At 45.2% G+C, this 20,357-nt stretch overlaps 1 protein-coding gene across 1 annotated transcript; it reads left to right on the top strand.

The window, feature by feature from the left end:
* Positions 1-16,407: 16,407 nt before the first annotated feature.
* LOC119294423 lies at positions 16,408-19,743 on the top strand (the record flags this gene model as incomplete). The annotated part of the gene is made up of 4 exons (XM_037572591.1): positions 16,408-17,509; positions 17,612-18,139; positions 18,266-19,022; positions 19,149-19,743. Coding segments are annotated over exons 1-4 (2,982 nt in total), but the record flags the coding sequence as incomplete, so codon positions are not given.
* Between the last annotated feature and the right edge of the window lie 614 nt (positions 19,744-20,357).

The following is a 20,357-nucleotide window of genomic DNA, read 5'->3' on the forward strand; positions in this document are numbered from 1 at the left end:
TATCCACTTTCACTTGTCTATGAACTGTACAAGCAACCCAGAAGTCCTTTACCGCGGACTTGCGAATAGATGATGTTAACCCTGCAGGGGTGTACTTCTTCACACACGCTCTCACCACTTACCGCCGTTTACATGACTTGTACTCGGCAACCTTCAAGCGGAAGCCCAACGTGGGTGTTGGCCACAGCCTACATAAGGACTCAAGTCTCTATCCAGGTTTATCGCCTATTCAGGTTCCATCCGCAGGGAGTCCGGCCGAGGTTTCCACGTACGGCCCCGAACGATGTGTGCAGGGTTCCCGAGACACCAAACGGGCGACTGGTACACTGTGCCACGTGCCTACCGCATCACAACCCACCCCTCCGGTCAGCTCTGCCCACGGCCTCCAGCATACTACAAACACCGGAAACTACTTGCAACTCCTGGACAGAGGACAAGGGTGATTAAGAAGCCGAGAAGGTCCATTGGTTTCGGGCCCAATGCGTGGTAGTAACTGTTTCATGGATCACAAACACAGAACTCAGTTCCTGAGGATGGCTTCAATGAGACAACCCACCATGTACTCCTACATGGCCTCTCACTGCTACCTTTACCAAATCGTGTTCACACACTTAGCTCACACACAGTAGGATATGTTCACACACCTCTGATTCATTCCCGATGAATCAGACCTGACTCAACTCTAAGCAGTAGCAGGCATGACAAACAAGCATGAATGAGTAGGCACAATAGGGCTCAAACAACTGCTACTCATGCTAGTGGGTTTCATCTATTTACTGTGGCAATGACAAGTCATGCAGAGGTGAAAGGGGTTCAACTACCGCAGCGAGTAACAAATGAATTGTTGTTGTCCTAATGCAATAAAAGAGAGCAGGAGCGAGAGAGTGGGATTGTATCATAATGAACAAGGGAGTTTTGCTTGCCTGATGGAGTGGTAGTAGGACACCGCCCTTCAGTCGGATAATCGTGCGTATCCTCGGAGGCAGAACCTACCGCGAAAGATACATCAAACACAATCAACACATGACGATATGCAACAATATGATGCATGCTATGACATGGCAATATGAATGTGTTTTGGGCTAATCCAAGCTAGAACAGATTGAAACGAGTCCATTTGAACCAAAGATTCAAATGCAAACGCATTATATGAAGTCATAAAGGTGCATTAACTTGTTTCACCTAAACAGCAAGGTTAGGTTGCTCTAACATGCATGAAAATGGTACAGATGGATAGATTGGATTTTTCTGATCATTTTTCATATATAAAACTTTGCATTTGGAGTTACAGATCAATTTCTATGAATTTTAGAAGTTTTGGGTATTTTCTGGAATTTCATGTATAAGAATAAATCCCGAAAAAGAGTTACTGCATCAGTACTACGTCACTGTGACGTCAGCAGGTCAACGGGGCGGTCCAGGTCAAACTGACCGGCGGGTCCCGCGTGTCATGGTAATTAGCCTAGCTAATTTTCAGTTAGCACTAAAACTAATTTAGTTAGCAGACGGGCCCCACCTGTCATGGGCTCAGGGGGAAGTCAACCTAGGCCCACACGGAGTCAACCAGGGTCAAACGCGGTCAAACTCGCTGGCGTTTAGCCGCCGGCGAGGCCAGACGCGGCAGGGCGATGCAGGTTTCGTGCTCAAGTGACCAAAACGACGGCAGAGCACGTCTACACGTAGCTGGGAATGGGCCGCATCCATTGGTGGTGTTGGATAGGCTCGGGGTCGCCGGAAATGTCGCCAGCGACGAGCTGGGCGGCTACCGGGGTTCGGGTGAGGTCGAGCTCGTCGTTAGGGGGCACAGCGAGGCGCGTGGGGTGGTGCTTCATGCAGTCGCTACGGTGCACAAGAGAGAGAACGGAGAGGATGGGAAGGTGGATAAGCTCACGGCTATCACGTTGGAGCAGTCGGCGAGGTCGGGGACGAGCTGATGCTGCGGCGACGGGGAAAGGGATCTGCGGCGGTGCTCGGTGAAGTCGAGCTCGAAGAGGACGAAGCAGGGCGCGCGAGCGCTCGAGGCTCGGGCTGCTCGGCGGAGACGACGACGGCGAAGCTGTTGGACTTGGTGGCGCGGCGCGGGGACGATGGAGGACGCGAGAACTATGGTGGCGCGGGTGCAGCAGCGTCAGCCATGGTGCGGGAGAGCGAGGGAGAGAGGCAGGGGGGCGAATGAGGTGTCCACGGGGTCGAAGCGGCGACGTGGAGCTCACCCAGGTGTCTAGGGGCGCGGGAGGCAAGCAGGTGGCGTCGTGGCGAGCTCGTGCTCGCCGGCATCACCTCTATGCCTGCCTGGCGAGGACGAAGCAGGTGGCTGGCATGGGCCAGCACAGTGCTGGGCGTGCCAGGTGGGCCGGCCAGGTAAGTGGCCCAGTTTGCATTCTCTCTCTCTCTTCTAAATTGTTTTCTGTTTTCTATTTTCTGTAACTTCTAGGCTTTATTTAAAATACCAAAACGTTTTCAAAAATCCTGAAAATAATTGTGGGCTCTGTTTGGAATATTCCCCACAGCCCTCACTTAAGTTCAGAATTAATTGAGCATTTAAATTATTATATAACATTTAAATGCCCAATTGCAAATAGCATATGATTTAATCCAGAGCCCAAATATGACATGGGAAAAGGTGCACCACCTCTGGTTAATGTTTCCAACATTTTCCAGAAATGATGAACATTTTTGAAAGTCATTTGGATTCACTGAGAATATTATAGTTGAACCTAGTGGATTCCTTAGATGCTAGGGTTTAGGCAATCCCCATTTCAGGTTTAACTGAAATTTAAACATGATGTAACACCAGATGCTAGCACTAGGCATTAATAAAACTAGGGATGTGACAACTCACCCCCACTAAACAAGAATCTCATCCCGAGATTCAAGCGTAGGGTAAGATGGAGGGGGAGCGCAAATTAACACAATCTTCATGATCCAGGTTGCACTTCAAATGAACGTTGATTCGATCACCATCATTGTTTCGATGTCTTGCTCCAGGAACTCCTACCAACATGATAACATGAGGGTAAAGAAACTCTAGAAGGATCGATCTTCTCGAAGATCGAGCAACTCTGGATCCACTCACGGAATGAGACATAGAAACATCTCACGAACTGAGACGCGAAGCACACATCCAGAGGAATGGAGTGGAGCAGATGACAAAGGTTCACTAGGTAGACAACAATTTCACTCTTAAGAATGTGGTGAACGTTTGTCAACATAGCGAGGAGTTGGGTTGCCATGATACCATAACAAGACATCTTGGAGGAGGGTGACTTGTAGAAATATCCCCTTAAGTGGCAAAAAGAATTACCTTTTATTCAGAGATCGTTGAAACTCTTTATACCAGCTTAAGGCAAATCAAAATCGATCATTTGGAGGAGTTCGGTGGAATGACATACCCGGACCAGTATGGATGATGTAGATTACCTTGTTGAAGGCAACGCAATGGATGATTTTGCTTATCATCGGAGATGGATGGGACCCAAGGTAGGACAGCACAATGACGGTGCAAGCTAGAAACAAAATGCAAATAATGGGAATGATTCTAGTAACTGGGGAGAAACTCACCAGTAGAGAGTGAGTCCACTATTGAAAAGTTATAGCATAACCGGGGAAGCTGGGAGCAATCCCGGTTAGTAACTATGATAGCACCTAGTGCTTGCGCGGACTCTCAAGAACTTGAGCATTTCCATATTCATCAAGGTTTACCAATATCCGTGTCAAGGATCCCAGCAACACAACTTACTACCATGATGAATGGTGATGGAGGATGCAGATGCAAAGGAAGATAACACCTTCTCAGATTTCACCTTAGCAGAGCCAAGGAAACAAAATCTGGATGATCGACCGAGAGACATTTAGCACTCCGCTTCTAATGTTCTCCTTGATGTGCTAGCATAATCTATTCATAGATATGGTTTGATATCTAGAACATCAAGTAAAAGGGTCGAACTTCGGGAACTCAAAAATCTATAAGGGTCAACTAGGGAGTAAATCCCACAAAATCCTTATGGGGAGGTAGCCAACTTTCTAAATCAAGAGCCTACAATAATGGGTCTTCCGGCTAGATGTGTTGGCCACGACATCCACTTTACCGGGTTACAAAGAGACCAATATTATAGTTCTTGGGAAAACATCATATCTGCCTGGTGTCAGGATATTCTAGACTCATCAAGTCTAGAAAGAAAAATGAAAGTTTGCAACACAAATCGACGAGATGACGTTGCGAGATTCTCGGGAAAATGAACTACGATAGTAAGCTCCAAAACATGAGCTGGTTCTGCTACAAACATGTGAACACGTTGTCCCAGACAAGCATGGCCACGTAGTAGTCTTATAATTAAACACTACCGAGTTCAGGTGGGGAACCATCATCGAGGATATCGAAGTCCTTGCATAAGGTATACTCTTAAGAAGGAACTTCTTCTCCTTGAACAAATCAATCGGTGGCTTGGTGTGCTAGGGATACGTATAGAATGAAGGTTGCAAGTCTTCGAACCACAGAATACCTCGCACATATGCATGAACGATTTGGGATGATTCCAAAGGAAGCAACATAGACTTTCTCGAATCCACGGCGGCAACTTGCATCAAATGCACATGAACTGGAGGAAGTCACTTCTTACATCCGAACATATGCTTCATGAGCTAGCATAGACAAATGCTTTCAAAAGTTTCCAACACTAGCTTAATGTTCAACAAAATTATGGAGAAGACAAGGATGTTGTCGATGGACTCAACAAGAATTCATCCAGGTTTCCATAAAAATGGAATTCCATAATTATGAGAACAGGTGATAGTATTGGTCAGACCAAAGGATATAATGGTGTATGCTCGAGGGATCAACCACGAGTAAGACAACACTAGGAGCATCGTTGGTTCTGATTTGATTTGAGGATAGCCCACACTCAAATCAAAGTTTTGGCAAGACAATAGGTCCAACAACTGGTCACGAGGATCAATCGATGAAGATATCATCTTTCTTCAACACACATACAAGATATCCCTTAAGATAAACTAAATCGGACAAGCTTCCATCTTCCAACTCTCCAAGTTGTTGTTTAGCTTGACCAAACAGCTTAGGGGTACCCAACACAGACTCTTGGAGAAAGGGTGGTTTACAAGAAACCAACTTGATCACGAACTCAACATAGCGGTCAGGTGACAACCTGGTAACACTTCCGAGAAGATATTCGGAAAATCACGAACCACCGATATGTTACTAAGCTCGAGAACAATCTTGCTTTCCAGGGCAAGACGATATGATCAAATAAGCAAGGATTGGCACTATCCTAACTCATTGACCGGAGAGTGCACCGGAAATAAGGACTAGGTAGCACAATCATACTTAGGGTGATGATTCAATAATCAACATGCTAAGAGTGAGGTTATTGTCCTTTAACTACCAAGCCACGGAGTTGCTAGGAGTATAGATTTCACACATCGCGATTCACTTGTCAGTATTCCGGTTGCAACAACACGGGGACCGAGAAATGAATAACGAGGGAAGAAGTATCACTACGTCAAGAGTTCAAAGGATAGTGTGCAATTCCCATGACATTCTTGATATAAAGATGGTAATACTCCAAGGTAGAGCAGAACAAGAGCTAGATTAGCATTTTGATCTGCGGAACACAACGGCTTTGACCCAATCCTGGATATGGATGAGGTACTGGAGTTTGTTTCTCCTAGTCATTCTGGAATAGAATGGCTTGACGGACTACAAGAGTAATAGGTATCGATGAACGAATGCACGCATACTCTTGACTATCAAATGATAAACGAGGGTCGGAAGACAACTAAAAAGGGACAACTCAAAGGAGCATACGGTTTTCTGAGTTGTGGATGCATAGATTAGTATGTCGAACCAAGTTCAACAGGTTTCTTCCGGATAACCCATGCAGAGAGGGTAGAACTGACAGAGTCACAACATAGAATCGAGAACTCGTCAAGAGCACTCTGATTGTGATCTTTTGATCCAACAAACTTCTGCCTTAAGTGGTTCATAGTATTTGGAAGAAGGAAATACCACGGACCTCAAGGACTATCACAAAGGTTACTAATAACCTAAAGGAACTAGCAACCACTAACAACATGAAGTAGGTAGAGTGAATCTCGGGTTCATGAGCCCAGGAATAGAATACCTACCAACTAAATGGCATCACGGGATGCTTTCGAGAATGATGGCCAGAATCATCACACTAGAACACAGAACATGGCTAGATTACTAGGTGATACTCTAGACACCTAGGGTCATAATAATAACTCCAACATACATGTTGAGGCAATAAAGTACCTCAACTCACTGATTTGTGTGATTAATCTGACCAAAGGGACATCGAGAACGGGAAGAAGGTATTTGCAAATGCATCGGGCTGTTTATAGACCTGGGATGACTCGGACAGCATAACGGCTGTAAATGCTCGAAAAGGTTGAGACATCCTACAAAATGGTGGCATGACCACTCGATCATCACAATATCAAGGTTCCGAGAACAACTACACACAGAGGTAGTAGAAACTGAACTGAGGCTTAAATCCAATAATCTTATAACTCTACGGATTAGTAACACGTGATCCTGATAGAAGAAGAGAAAGCCTAGTTTCTTAACCCCACAGGAAAGATAAGATGACTCAGATCAGAAGGGCATGTGATATTAGGAGTAAAAAGAGCCTTACGTTCCATCCCACAATGAATTCCCTTATATAACTAAAGAATTTCTAGACTCAACTTCGACCAGTCTGGCTTGATAATCCTACAGGCAGTAAGGCTCTGATACCAAAGCTGTCAGGACCCTGATCCTATGCCACACCGATCTAGCCTATAACACCTCATATCACTTTGCGGCCTCACGCACGGTATTCCCACGGGTGTCGCCTTACCAGGCCCGGGACCGTTTGCGCCTTTTGGCTCACGTATATGATAGCGTTGCTAGCATCCATATGACAAAGAACCCGGGCTGACATGGCTAGTCGTGAACCCAAAGTGGCACTAACTTACAGGGACATGCATAAATGACCCAGCAACGAACGTGTCGGTCATCAGCGAGTGAATCCGGGTTGTAGCAACTAGGCTAACAGGACTCCGGTAAACCGGGCTGTAGCAGGCTAACAGGACTCCGATATTCATCGCGTGACATTTCCCCGAAGGGACAGACACAGGAACGAAGAAGGACACATGCCGGCTAGCCTAAGTGTTCCGGAGCAGTAGCAAGCTACCATGGCTCAGTGGAAGCACTAGGAGACATTTCCCGATAAGAGAGGTTACTAAGGATAAACAACTAGATAGTCAGATCCAACACATACCAAGCATTTCAATAACATACACACAATATGCTCGATATGTGCAAATACAACATGGCATCACAACATGACTCTACAACGCAAGTATTTTATTCAATAGGATCCAGGGGCGAGATATTACAAACATGGGTCTCACGACCCAACATTCAGAGCATACAAATCAAAGCACATGCGGAAGCTTAACATGTCTGAGTACAGACATCTACAAATGAAAAAGGCTTAGAAGCCTGACTATCTACCAGATCCTGCCGAGGGCACAAGATCATAGCTGAGGTAACAAGCTAAACGTCGAAGTCCACACGGAACTACTAGCGAGACTGACGTCTCTCTACAAAACATAAATTAGGCAAACGTGAGTACAAATGTACCTAGCAAGACTTACATCAGAACTAGCTACATATGCATCATTATCAACAAAGGGGGTGGTGGAGTTTAACTGCAGCAAGCCAACTTTGACTCGTGGCTATCCTGAACTACGACTGCAAGTAAATCTTTTGAGGTGGCGCACGCGAGCCCACATATTCACCATATCAATACACCACTATGGATCCACTCCCGTCTCCCTACAAGAACGCCATCCATAGCACTCACGTTTATCTTGCGCATTTTAAAGTATCCACTTTCACTTGTCTATGAACTGTACAGGTAACCCAAAAGTCCTTTACCGCGAACACGGCTATTCGAATAGATGATGTTAACCCTGCAGGGGTGTACTTCTTGACAGACGATCTCACCACTTACCGCTGTTTACACGACATGTACTCGACAACTTTCAAGCGGAAGCCCAACGTGGGTGTCGGCCACAACCTACCTAAGCACTCAAGTCTCTATCCAGGTTTATCGCCTATTCAGGTTCCATCCGCAGGGAGTCCGGCCGAGGTTTCCACATACGGCCCCGAACGATGTGTGTAGGGTTCCCGAGACACCAAACGGGCGACCAGTACACCGTGCCACGTGCCTACCGCATCACAGCCCACCCCTCCGGTCAGTGCTGCCCACGTCCTCCAGCATACTACAAACACCAGAAACTACTTGCAACTCCTGGACAGAGGACAAGGGTGATTAAGAAGCCGAGAGGGTCCATTGGTTTCAGGCCCAATGCGTGGTAGTAACTGTTTCATGGATCACAAACACAGAACTCAGTTCCCGAGGACGGCTTCAATGAGCCAACCCACCATGTACTCCTACATGGCCTCTCACCGCTACCTTTACCAAATCGTGTTCACACACTTAGCTCACACACAGTACGACATGTTCACCCACCTCTGATTCATTCCCGATGAATCAGACCTGACTCAACTCTAAGCAGTAGCAGGCATGACAAACAAGCATGAATGAGTAGGCACAACAGGGCTCAAACAACTCCTACTCATGCTAGTGGGTTTCATCTATTTACTGTAGCAATGACAGGTCATGCAGAGGATAAAGGGGTTCAACTACCGCAGTGAGTAACAAATGAATCGTTGTTGTCTTAATGCAATAAAAGAGAGCAGGAGCGAGAGAGTGGGATTGTATCGGAATGAACAAGGGGGTTTTGCTTGCCTGATGGAGTGGTAGTAGGACATTGCCCTTCAGTCGGATAATCGTGGGTATCCTCGGAGGCAGAACCTACTGCGAAAGATACATCGAACACAATCAACACATGATGATATGCAACAATATGATGCATGCTATGACATGGCAATATGAATGTGTTTTGGGCTAATGCAAGCTAGAACAGATTGAAACGAGTCCATTTGAACCAAAGATTCAAATGCAAACCCATTATATGAAGTCATAAAGGTGCATTAACTTGTTTCACCTAAACAGCAAGGTTAGGTTGCTCTAACATGCATGAAAATGGTACATATGGATAGATTGATTTTTCTGATCATTTTTCATATATAAAACTTTGCATTTGGAGTTACAGATCAATTTCTATGAATTTTAGAAGTTTTGCGTATTTTCTGGAATTTTCTGTATAAGAATAAATCCAGAAAAAGAGTTACTGCGTCAGTACTACGTCACTGTGACGTCAGCAGGTCAACGGGGCGGTCCAGGTCAAACTGACTGGCGGGTCCCGCATGTCAGGGTAATTAGCCTAGCTAATTTTCAGTTAGCACTAAAACTAATTTAGTTAGTAGACGGGCCCCACCTGTCATGGGCTCAGGGGGAAGTCAACCTGGGAGATGGCAGTTATCTATATTTAGAAATAATAAAGAATATGGGTGTGATTTTCATCACAATGGAGTGATCGAGTAATCAGCCCTGTAGGTTCCTGTCTATTTAGATAGACCCCACACGGAGTCAACCAGGGTCAAACGCCGTCAAACTCGCCGGCGTTTAGCCACCGGCGAGGCCAGACGCGGTGGGGCGATGCGGGTTTCATGCTCCGCTGACCAAAACAACGGCGGAGCACGTCTACACATAGCTGGGAACGGACCGCATCCATTGGTGGTGTTGGATAGGCTCGGGGTCGCCGGAAATGTCGCCGGTGACGAGCTGGGCGGCTGCCGGGGTTCGGGTGAGGTCGAGCTTGTCGTTAGGGGGCACAGCGAGGCACGTGGGGTGGTGCTTCGTGCAGTCGCTACGGTGCATGAGAGAGAGAACGGAGACGATGGGAAGGTGGATAAGCTCACGGCTATCACGTTGGAGCAGTCGGCGAGGTCGGGGACGAGCTGATGCGGCAGCGACGGGGAAAGGGATCTGCGGCAGTGGTCGGTGAAGTCGAGCTTGAAGAGGATGAAGCAGGGTGCGTGAGCGCTCGGGGCTCGGGCTGCTCGGCGGAGACGACGACGGCAAAGCTGTTGGACTTGGTGGCGCGGCGCGGGGACGGCGGAGGACGCGAGAACTACGGTGGCGCGGGCGCAGCAGCGTCGGCCATGGTGCGGGAGAGCGAGGGAGAGAGTTAGGGGGGCGAATGAGGTGTCCACGGGGTCGGGGCGGCGACGTGGAGTTCACCCAGGTGTCCAGGGGCGCGGGTGGCATGCAGGTGGCGTCGTGGCGAGCTCTGCTCACCGCCGTCACCTCTGTGCCTGCCTGGCGAGGACGAAGAAGCTGGCTGGCATGGGCCAGCACAGTGCTGGGCCTGCCAGGTGGGCCGGCCAGGTAAGTGTCCCAGGTAGGCGCTCTCTCTCTCTCTCTCTCTTCTAAATTGTTTTCTGTTTTCTATTTTTCTGTAACTTCTGGGCTTTATTTAAAATACCAAAACGTTTTCAAAAATCCTGAAAATAATTGTGGGCTCTGTTTGGAATATTCCCCACAGCCCTCACTTAAGTTCAGAATTGATTGAGCATTTAAATTATTATATAACATTTAAATGCCCAATTGCAAATAGCATATGATTTAATCCAGAGCCCAAATATGACATGGGAAAAGGTGCACCACCTCTGGTTAATGTTTCCAGCATTTTCCAGAAATGATGAACATTTTTGAAAGTCATTTGGATTCACTGAGAATATTTTAGTGGAACCTAGTGGATTCCTTAGATGCTAGGGTTTAGGCAATCCCCATTTCAGGTTTAACTGAAATTTAAACATGATGCAACACCAGATGCTAGCACTAGGCATTAATAGAACTAGGGATGTGACAGGGCCCTAATCCGCCTTTGGGCTCTGGGCCTCTAAGCTTTAACAGTAAAGCGCCATCTTCTTTGCCTTCATGGGCTTCAATATAGATGAGCATGAACCGGCCCCTCCTGGGCGGTTTAAACTCAGTAGTTATATCCTCAATAGGCACCATCTCGTGTTAATTCTTGTTCCCAAAAATCACAAATATTCCAAAAAAAATCTCCTTCCGTTTTATCCCGTTTGGACTCCGTTTGATATGGGGTTTCTGCGAAACATAAAACATGCAACAAACAGGAACTGGCACTGGGCACTGGATCAATATGTTAGTCGCAAAAATAGTATAAAAAGTTGCCAAAAGTATATGAAAGTTGAATAATATTGGCATGGAACAATCAAACATTATAGATAAGACAGAGACGTATCAGCATCCCCAAGCTTAATTCCCGCTCGTCCTCGAGTAGGTAAATGATAAAAAAGATAATTTTTGATGTGGAATGCTACCTAGCTTAATCTTGATCACATATCTAATCATGGCATGAATATTAAGACATGAGTGATTCAAAGTAATAGTCTATCATTTGATATAAGAACAATAATACTTCGAGCGTACTAATAAAGCAATCATGTCTTTTCAAAACAACATGGCCAAAGAAAGTTATCCCTACAAAATCATATAGTCTGGCTATGCTCCATCTTCATCACACAAAATATTCAAATCATGCACAACCCCGATGACAAGCCAAGCAATTGTTTCATACTTTTGACATTCTCAAACTTTTTCAACTTTCACACAATACATGAGCGTGAGCCATGATATAGCACTATAGGTGGAATAGAGTATGATGGTGGAGGTTGTGTGGAGAAGACAACAAGGGAGAAAGTCTCACATCGACGCGGCTAATCAACAGGCTATGGAGATGCCCATCGATTGATGTCAATGCGAGGAGTAGGGATTGCCATGCAACTGATGCACTAGAGCTATAAGTGTATGAAAGCTCAAACTGAAAACTAAGTGGGTGTGCATCCAACTTGCTTGCTCATGAAGACCTCGGGCGTTTGAGAAAGCCCATCATCGGAATATACAAGCAAAGTTCTATAATGAAAATTCCCACTAGTATATGAAAGTGACAATATAGGAGACTCTCTATATGAAGAACATGGTGCTACTCTGAAGCACAAGTGTGGTAAAAGGATAGTAACATTGCCCCCTTTTTTTCTTTTCTTTTTTCTTTTTTTGCGGGCTTCTTTGGCCCCCTTTTTTATTTAGGATTCTTTGGCGTCTCCTTTTTTATGGGGCAATGTTCTATAATGATGATCATCACACTTTTATTTACTTAGAACTCAATATTACAACTCGATACTAGAACAAAGATATGACTTTATATGAATGCCTCCGGCGGTGTACCGGGATGTGCAATGATCTAGCATAGCAAAGATATCAAAAAATAGACAAGCCATGAAAACATCATGCTAGCTATCTTACGATCATGCAAGGCAATATGACAATGAATGCTCAAGTCATGTATATGATGATGATGGAAGTTGCATGGCAATATATCTCGGAATGGCTATGGAAATGCCATGATAGGTAGGTTTGGTGGATGTTTTGAGGAAGATATAAGGAGGCTTATGTGTGATATAGCGTATCGTATCACGGGGTTTGGATGCACCGGCGAAGTTTGCACCAACTCTCGAGGTGAGAAAGGGCAATGCACGGTACCGAAGAGGCTAGCAACGATGGAAGGGTGAGAGTGTCTATAATCCATGGACTCAACATTAGTCATAAAGAACTCACATACTTATTGCAATAATCTATTAGTCATCAAAACAAAGTACTACGCGCATGCTCCTAGGGGGATAGATTGGTAGGAAAATACCATCGCTCGTCCCCGACCGCCACTCATAAGGAAGACAATCAATAAATACCTCATGCTCCAACTTCGTTACATAACGGTTCACCATACGTGCATGCTACAGGAATCACAAACTTCAACACAAGTATTTCTACAATCCACAACTACCCACTAGCATGACTCTAATATCACCATCTTTATATTGCAAAACTATTGCAAGGAATCAAACATATCATATTCAGCGATCTACAAGTTTATGTAGGATTTTATGACTAACCATGTGAATGACCAATTCCTGTCATCTCTCTAAATAGATATAAGTGAAGCAGGAGAGTTTAATTCTTTCTATAAAAGATATGCCCACTGTAACGCCCCGAGACCGATGCTCTAATTGCCTTCCTTTTTATTTTAGTTGTTGCCGTTTGGTTATTGTGTTTGTTGCATTATCACAATTGTTTTGCATATTTCATTCCTCTATGTTGATGCAATGATCATGATGAGTGCCATTGCCATATTTTGCTTCTTGCATCATGTTCATATCTTATTATATTGTTTGTGCCACCTTTGTTTGTTTGCCATGTTCATATCACTTTGTTATATGCTATATGTTGTGATATTGCATTTGTCATTGTTGTTGCATTTGCATCATGATCATCTTTGTAGTGTGCATATTTATCATGTGCATATTTGTTGTATGTTTGTCATATTTTTGAACTCCTTCTCCTCATCTTCCTTGCTGTTCCAACTTGCCCTTCCAGCTAAACCATCATCAAGCGCAACACCCCATCACTAGCTTCTTCCTTTCAATTGTCACACATTTATTGGAAGATGACCGCTACCCTGGATCTCACTACTATCATTGCTATGCTAGTTGCTTCGTTCTACCGCTATGTTGTGCTACCTATCTTTTGCTCTTCAAGCCTCCCAAATTGCCATGTCAGCCTCTAACCTTTTCACCCTTCCTAGCAAACTGTTGCTTGGCTATGTTACCGCTTTGCTCAGCCCCTCTTATAGCGTTGTTAGTTGCAGATGAAGTTGAAGATTGCTCCATGGTGGACAGGGTTATGTTGGGATATCACAATATCTCTTATTTAATTAATACATCTATATACTTGGTGGAAGACTCGGCCTTATGCCTGGTGTTTTGTTCCACTCTTGCCGCCCTAGTTTCCAACATATCGGTATTATGTTCCCGGATTTTGCGTCCCTAACGCGGTTGGGTGATTTATGGGACCCCCTCGACAGTTCGCTTTGAATAAAACTCCTCCAGCAAGGCCCAAACTTGGTTTTACCATTTGCCTCATGACCACCTACATTTCCCTTGGGAGTAATTAACCCGAGGGTCATCTTTATTTTAGCCCCCCCGGGTCAATGCTTGTCTAAGTGTTGGTCCGAACCGAGCCGCATGCGGGGCCACCTCGGGGAAACTCGAAGTCTGGTTTTACTCGTAGCCTGTCTCATCCGGTGTTGCCCTGAGAACGAGATATGTGCAGCTCCTATCGGGATTGTCAGCGCATCGGGCGGCTTTGCTGGACTTGTTTTACCATTGTCGAAATGTCTTGTAACCGGGATTCCGAGACTGATCGGGTCTTCCTAGGAGAAGGAATATCCTTCGTTGATCGCAAGAGCTTATCATGGGCTAAGTTGGGACACCCCTATAGGGTATAAACTTTCGAGAGTCGTGCCCGCGGTTATGTGGCAGATGGGAATTTGTTAATGTACGGTTGTAGATAACTTGACACCAGATACGATTTAAAACACATCAACTGTGTGTGTAGCCGTGATGGTCTCTTTTCGGCGGAGTCCGGGAAGTGAACACGGTTTTGGGTTATGTTTGATGTAAGTAGGAGTTCAGGATCACTTCTTGGTCATTGCTAGCTTCACGACCGTTCCGTTTGCTCTCTTCTCGCTCTTATTTGTGTATGTTAGCCACCATATATGCTTAGTCGCTGCTACAACCTCACCACTTTACCCCTTCCTTCCCCTTAAGCTTTGCTGGTCTTGATACCCATGGTAATGGGATTGCTGAGTCCTCGCGGCTCACAGATTACTACAACAACAGTTGCAGGTATAGGTTATGCGATGATCATGACGCGAGAGCAATGTTTGCTTGTTTTGGAGTTCTTGTTCTGCTTCTTCTTCGATCAGGGGATAGGTTCCAGGTCGGCAGCCTGGGCTAGCAGGGTGGATGTCGTTTGAGTTTCTGTTTGTGTTTCATCCGTAGTCAGATGGTGCTCTTATGTAAGATGATGTTGTATTCGTGTGACATTGTATGCCTTTTGTATGTATCCCCATCTATTATGTAATGTTGATGTAATGATATCCACCTTGCAAAAGCGTTTCAATATGCGGTTCTATCCTTGGTGGGACCTTCGAGTCTCTTTAGGATAGTATCACATCACTAGTAGAAAAAGGGTCAAACGTGAAGCACATTAGTGCCGGTTTGTATTAGAGCCGGCACAAATGTATACATTAGTGCCGGTTCCAACGGCTAGCCGGGCCGCTCCCATTAGTACCGGTTCGTGGCTAACCTTTAGCACCGGTTCGTGCCAAGAACCGGTACTAATGAGGGCGGTGAAAGGATGTTGCCAGTCTGGGCCCCACCCGGCACCTTTAGTACCGGTTCGTGCCACGAACCGGTACTATAGGTCCTCCTGCATATAAACCCTTCGTCCAGCTCGCTCTGTTCTTCCCCCTTTCCCCTCTGCTCTCCTCTCTGTTCTTCCTCTTCTCCCCTCAAGCTCATCACACATTTTGCCCAAAATTTGTCAAGATTTGAAGGCCCCCATCCATTCAAGTGATCACAAAGGTTAGCAACTTTGTCCTTTCATCTCTCATTGCTAGATTAGCTCTTGCAATGCTTTATATAGTTATTAATTTGGGAGTTTAGTAATTTGGGAGGAAATATATATATATATGTGCTAGTATTTGATTTATATGCAATTTGAGGTCAAAATAACACTTAGTTTGCATATGTAGGTGTGGTTTACTTAGTGCCTTCTAAATGTCCGTCGTAACCACCGTCGATCGCCCGCATCGTCCCGTCGCCGGCACCACCTTGTGGTGAGCCTCTTGTTCATGAAATTTTATATAAAAAATTGATGTTTGTGTGATTTGGATATATAGTTACTTGTATAATAATTATCTTACCCGTACGTTCTTTGTTATACATAGTGCCATGGTTTTGATATCCGTCCCCGTCGGCCCTCGTCCTTGTTATGATTCGGATGTGGTATATTCTCTTTTAAAACTATTTGTTGCATTTCGTGTTTATGACAAATTATGCCCATCAAGTTGACATAGATATTTTTATCTAGGAGGTATGTGAACCAGAAATTCCAACGACCCTATTGTCGAGAGGTTAAATTTAGTTGAAAGAGAAAACAAGTGCTTGAAAGAAAAATTGAAAAGAATTGAGGGGGAGAAGATGGAATTGGAGTTGCATGTTGCCGATGTCGTCGATGATCACAAGATCAAGAAGGAGAAAATGCGCTTGAAGATTAGAAAGATTAGAAAATATGCCATTGATAGTGAGGCTTGGTATCATTATGCTGTTGGATCAATTGTTACCTTAGTTGCGATCTTGATCGCATTTGTTGTTGCATTTAAATGCTTTAGCTAGAGAGTTATTTGTTTGTTGCATTTAAGCGTTGTATGAACTTTATGTATGAACTTGTATTAATTTGGTCTATTCGGTGTTGTGTAATGAAGATGAGCCGGCAATGGATGTACGATGACCGATGCTCTCCCCAGTTCGTTGAGGGCGTGCATACTTTTCTGCTTGCGGCTGAGGAAAACAAGCGGGCGGATGGTTTTATGCCTTGTCCATGTGCTGGCTGTAAGAATGGTCGCAATTACTTTACGTCAAGAACCATTCACGTCCACCTGTTTGAGTCCGGTTTCATGCCCCGCTATAATGTTTGGACCAAGCACGGAGAAAGAGGGGTTATGATGGAAGACAATGAAGAAGAAGAGGACGACGACAGCTATCCTGGCCATGGGTTCCCTGAATATGATGATACAACAATGGGGGAAGAAGCTGAGCCGGTAATGCGGGAAGAAGCTGAGCCGGCAATGCGGGAAGAAGCTGAAGAAGAGGCATCGGATGAGCCCGTTGATGATCTAGGTCGGGCCATTGCCGATGCAAAGAGAAACTGCGCAAGTGATTTGGAGAAGAAGAAGTTGCAGCGCATGTTAGAGGATCACAAAAAATTGTTGTACCCGAATTGCGTAGGTGACAAGAAAAAGCTGGGCACCACACTGGAATTGCTGCAATGGAAGGCAGAGAATGGTGTATCTGACAAGGGATTTGGAAAGTTGCTGGTAATGATAAAGGATATGCTTCCAAAGGACAACGAATTGCCCGAGAGTACGTACGAAGCAAATAAGGCTGTCTGCCCTCTAGGGTTAGAGGTGCAGAAGATACATGCATGCCCTAATGATTGCATCCTCTACCGCGGTGAGTACGAGGATTTGAATGCTTGCCCGGTATGTGGTGCATTGCGCTATAAGATCAGCCGCGATGAGCATGGTGATGTCGAGGGCGAGCGCCCCAGGAAGAAGATTCCTGCCAAGGTGATGTGGTATTCTCCTATAATACCACGGTTGAAACGTTTGTTCCAAAACAAAGAGCATGCCAAGGCGATGCGATGGCACAGAGAAGACCGTAAGAAAGATGGAAAGTTGAGAGTACCCGCTGACGGGTCACAGTGGAGAAAAATCAAAAGAAAGTACGGGAAGGAGTTTGCAGATGACGCAAGGAGCGTATGGTTTGGTCTAAGCGCAGATGGCATTAATCCTTTTGGGGAGCAGAGCAGCAACCATAGCACCTGGCCTGTGACTCTATGTTTGTATAACCTTCCTCCTTGGTTGTGCATGAAGCGGAAGTTCATTATGATGCCAGTGCTCATCCAAGGCCCTAAACAACCTGGCAACGACATTGATGTGTATCTAAGGCCATTAGTTGAAGAACTCTTACAACTGTGGAATGGAACAGGTGTACATGCATGGGATGAGCACAAACAGGAAGAATTTGACCTAAAGGCATTGCTGTTCGTGACCATCAATGATTGGCCTGCTCTCAGTAACCTTTCAGGACAGACAAACAAGGGATACCACGGATGCACGCACTGTTTGGATGATACCGACAGTATATATTTGAATAGTTGTAAGAAGAATGTGTACCTGGGACATCGTCGATTTCTTCCGAGCAGGCATCCCGTAAGAAAGAAAGGCAAGCATTTCAAAGGTGAGGCGGATCACCGGACGAAGCCTCGCCACCGTACTGGTGCTGATGTACATGATATGGTCAAGGATTTGAAGGTGATATTTGGAAAGGGTCCTGGCGGACAATCTGTTCCAAAGGACGCTGACGGACGCGCACCCATGTGGAAGAAGAAATCTATATTTTGGGACCTGCCATATTGGAAAGACCTAGAGGTCCGCTCCGCAATCGACGTGATGCACATGACGAAGAATCTTTGCGTGACCCTGCTTGGATTCTTGGGCGTGTATGGGAAGAAAAAAGATACACCTGAGGCACGGGAGGACCAGCAACATATGCACGGAGAAGACGGCATACATCAGGGTCATGCAAGCTACGCTCTTACCAAAGAAGAGAAGGAAATCTTCTTTGAATGCCTGCTCAGTATTAAGGTACCGTCTGGCTTCTCGTCGAATATAAAGGGAATAATAAACATGGCAGAGAAAAAGTTCCAGAACCTAAAGTCTCATGACTGCCACGTGATTATGACGCAACTGCTTCCGGTTGCATTGAGGGGGCTTCTACCGGAAAACGTTCGATTAGCCATTGTGAAGTTATGTGCATTTCTCAATGCAATCTCTCAGAAGGTAATCGATCCAGAAATCATACCAAGGTTACAGAATGATTTGGTGCAATGTCTTGTCAGTTTCGAGTTGGTGTTCCCACCATCCTTCTTCAACATCATGACACACGTCCTAGTTCACCTGTGCCAAGAGATTAACGTTTTGGGTCCTGTATCTCTACACAATATGTTCCCCTTTGAGAGGTTCATGGGAGTCTTAAAGAAATATGTTCATAACCGTGCTAGGCCAGAAGGAAGCATCTCCAAGGGCCATCAAAATAAGGAGGTCATTGAGTTTTGTATTGACTTTATTCCTGACCTTAAGCCGATTGGTGTTCCTGAATCGCGGCATAAGGGCAGACTGGATGGAGAAGGCACGCTAGGAGGGGAACAAATAATATGTATGGACGGACATTCTCTCACTGAAGCACACTACACAGTTCTACAGAATTCCGCCTTGGTGGCTCCGTATATGGATGAACACAAGAATTTTCTACGCTCCAAACACTCGGAGCGGTCTGATGACTGGATTACACGTGAACAAACCAGGAGTTTCGCCAGCTGGTTGCAGACACGTACCATGCATGACACCTCTATAGAAGATGACCTGTACTTGCTGTCCCAGTTACCATCTTCGAATATAATGACTTTCAAAGGGTACGAGATAAATGGTAATACATTTTACACGATCGCCCAAGATAAGAAGAGCACCAACCAAAACAGTGGTGTCCGCTTTGATGCAGAAACCAAGACGGGAAAGGAAACATATTATGGTTATATACAGGACATATGGGAACTTGACTATCGACGTGGTTTAAAGGTCCCTTTGTTTCGGTGCAAATGGGTCAATATGACACGAGGCGGGGTAACGGAAGACCCGCAGTACGAAATGACAACAGTGGATCTCAACAATCTTGCGTATGCAGACGAACCATTCGTCCTAGCCAATGATGTGGCACAGGTTTTCTATGTGAAGGACATGTCTACCAAGCCAAGAAAAAGAAAAGATAAGGAAGCGAATGCATCGTACGATGAGCCAAAGCGGCACATAGTTCTTTCTGGGAAGAGAAACATCGTGGGAGTGGACGACAAGACAGACAAGTCAGAAGATTATGAAAAGTTTGATGAAATTGCTCCATTCACAGTGAATATTGACCCGAGCATCCTGTTAAATGATGAAGATTTTCCATGGTTACGGCGCAAAGGGACACACGCGAAGAAAAAGTTTCACACCCAAAGATCTGGGATGTGATCGGCTTCACTAGCTATCATCACTTTCTTCTGTGTTTCGCACCGAGAGGGGAATCTCTGTAATAGTTAGGGTAGTTATGTGTTTTGGCATTTGAAACGCGAAGAAATTTTATGTGCAAACAAATTCTTTCATGCCTTTACTGATTTTTAAAGTTAAGTTATTCACAAACTAGTGATTCCCACTAATTTCAAATAATTCAAAATTTAAACTATTCAAATTTGAAAACTACGGGCACTAACAGAAAGTTTGTAATTTTTTGTACCTAAAATAAAAATATTCACAAAGAAACTCTAAATACACAAAAAAAACAACACAAAAATAAATAAAGCAAAAAAATAAAATAAAAATAAGCCCGCCTACTAGGCCAAAGCGGCCTGCATACGACTAGAAACCCAACCTGTTGTTGGGCCAGGATGCAGGCCCGCAAAGGCCAAGTGGGCCCACAGGGCTGCAAAGAACACGTAGGCCCAATAAGCCTGCTTTGGAGAGGAGCTCGAGAGAGTGACCGCACGGGGGCTTATAAACCAGTGCGGTCGCCCCTCGGCTAGCGAGGTGGGACTAAACTGCCGCACCGCACCTGCGCC

Source organism: Triticum dicoccoides, chromosome 4B (genome assembly GCF_002162155.2).
Source record: "Triticum dicoccoides isolate Atlit2015 ecotype Zavitan chromosome 4B, WEW_v2.0, whole genome shotgun sequence".
NCBI classification, from domain to species: domain Eukaryota; kingdom Viridiplantae; phylum Streptophyta; class Magnoliopsida; order Poales; family Poaceae; genus Triticum; species Triticum dicoccoides.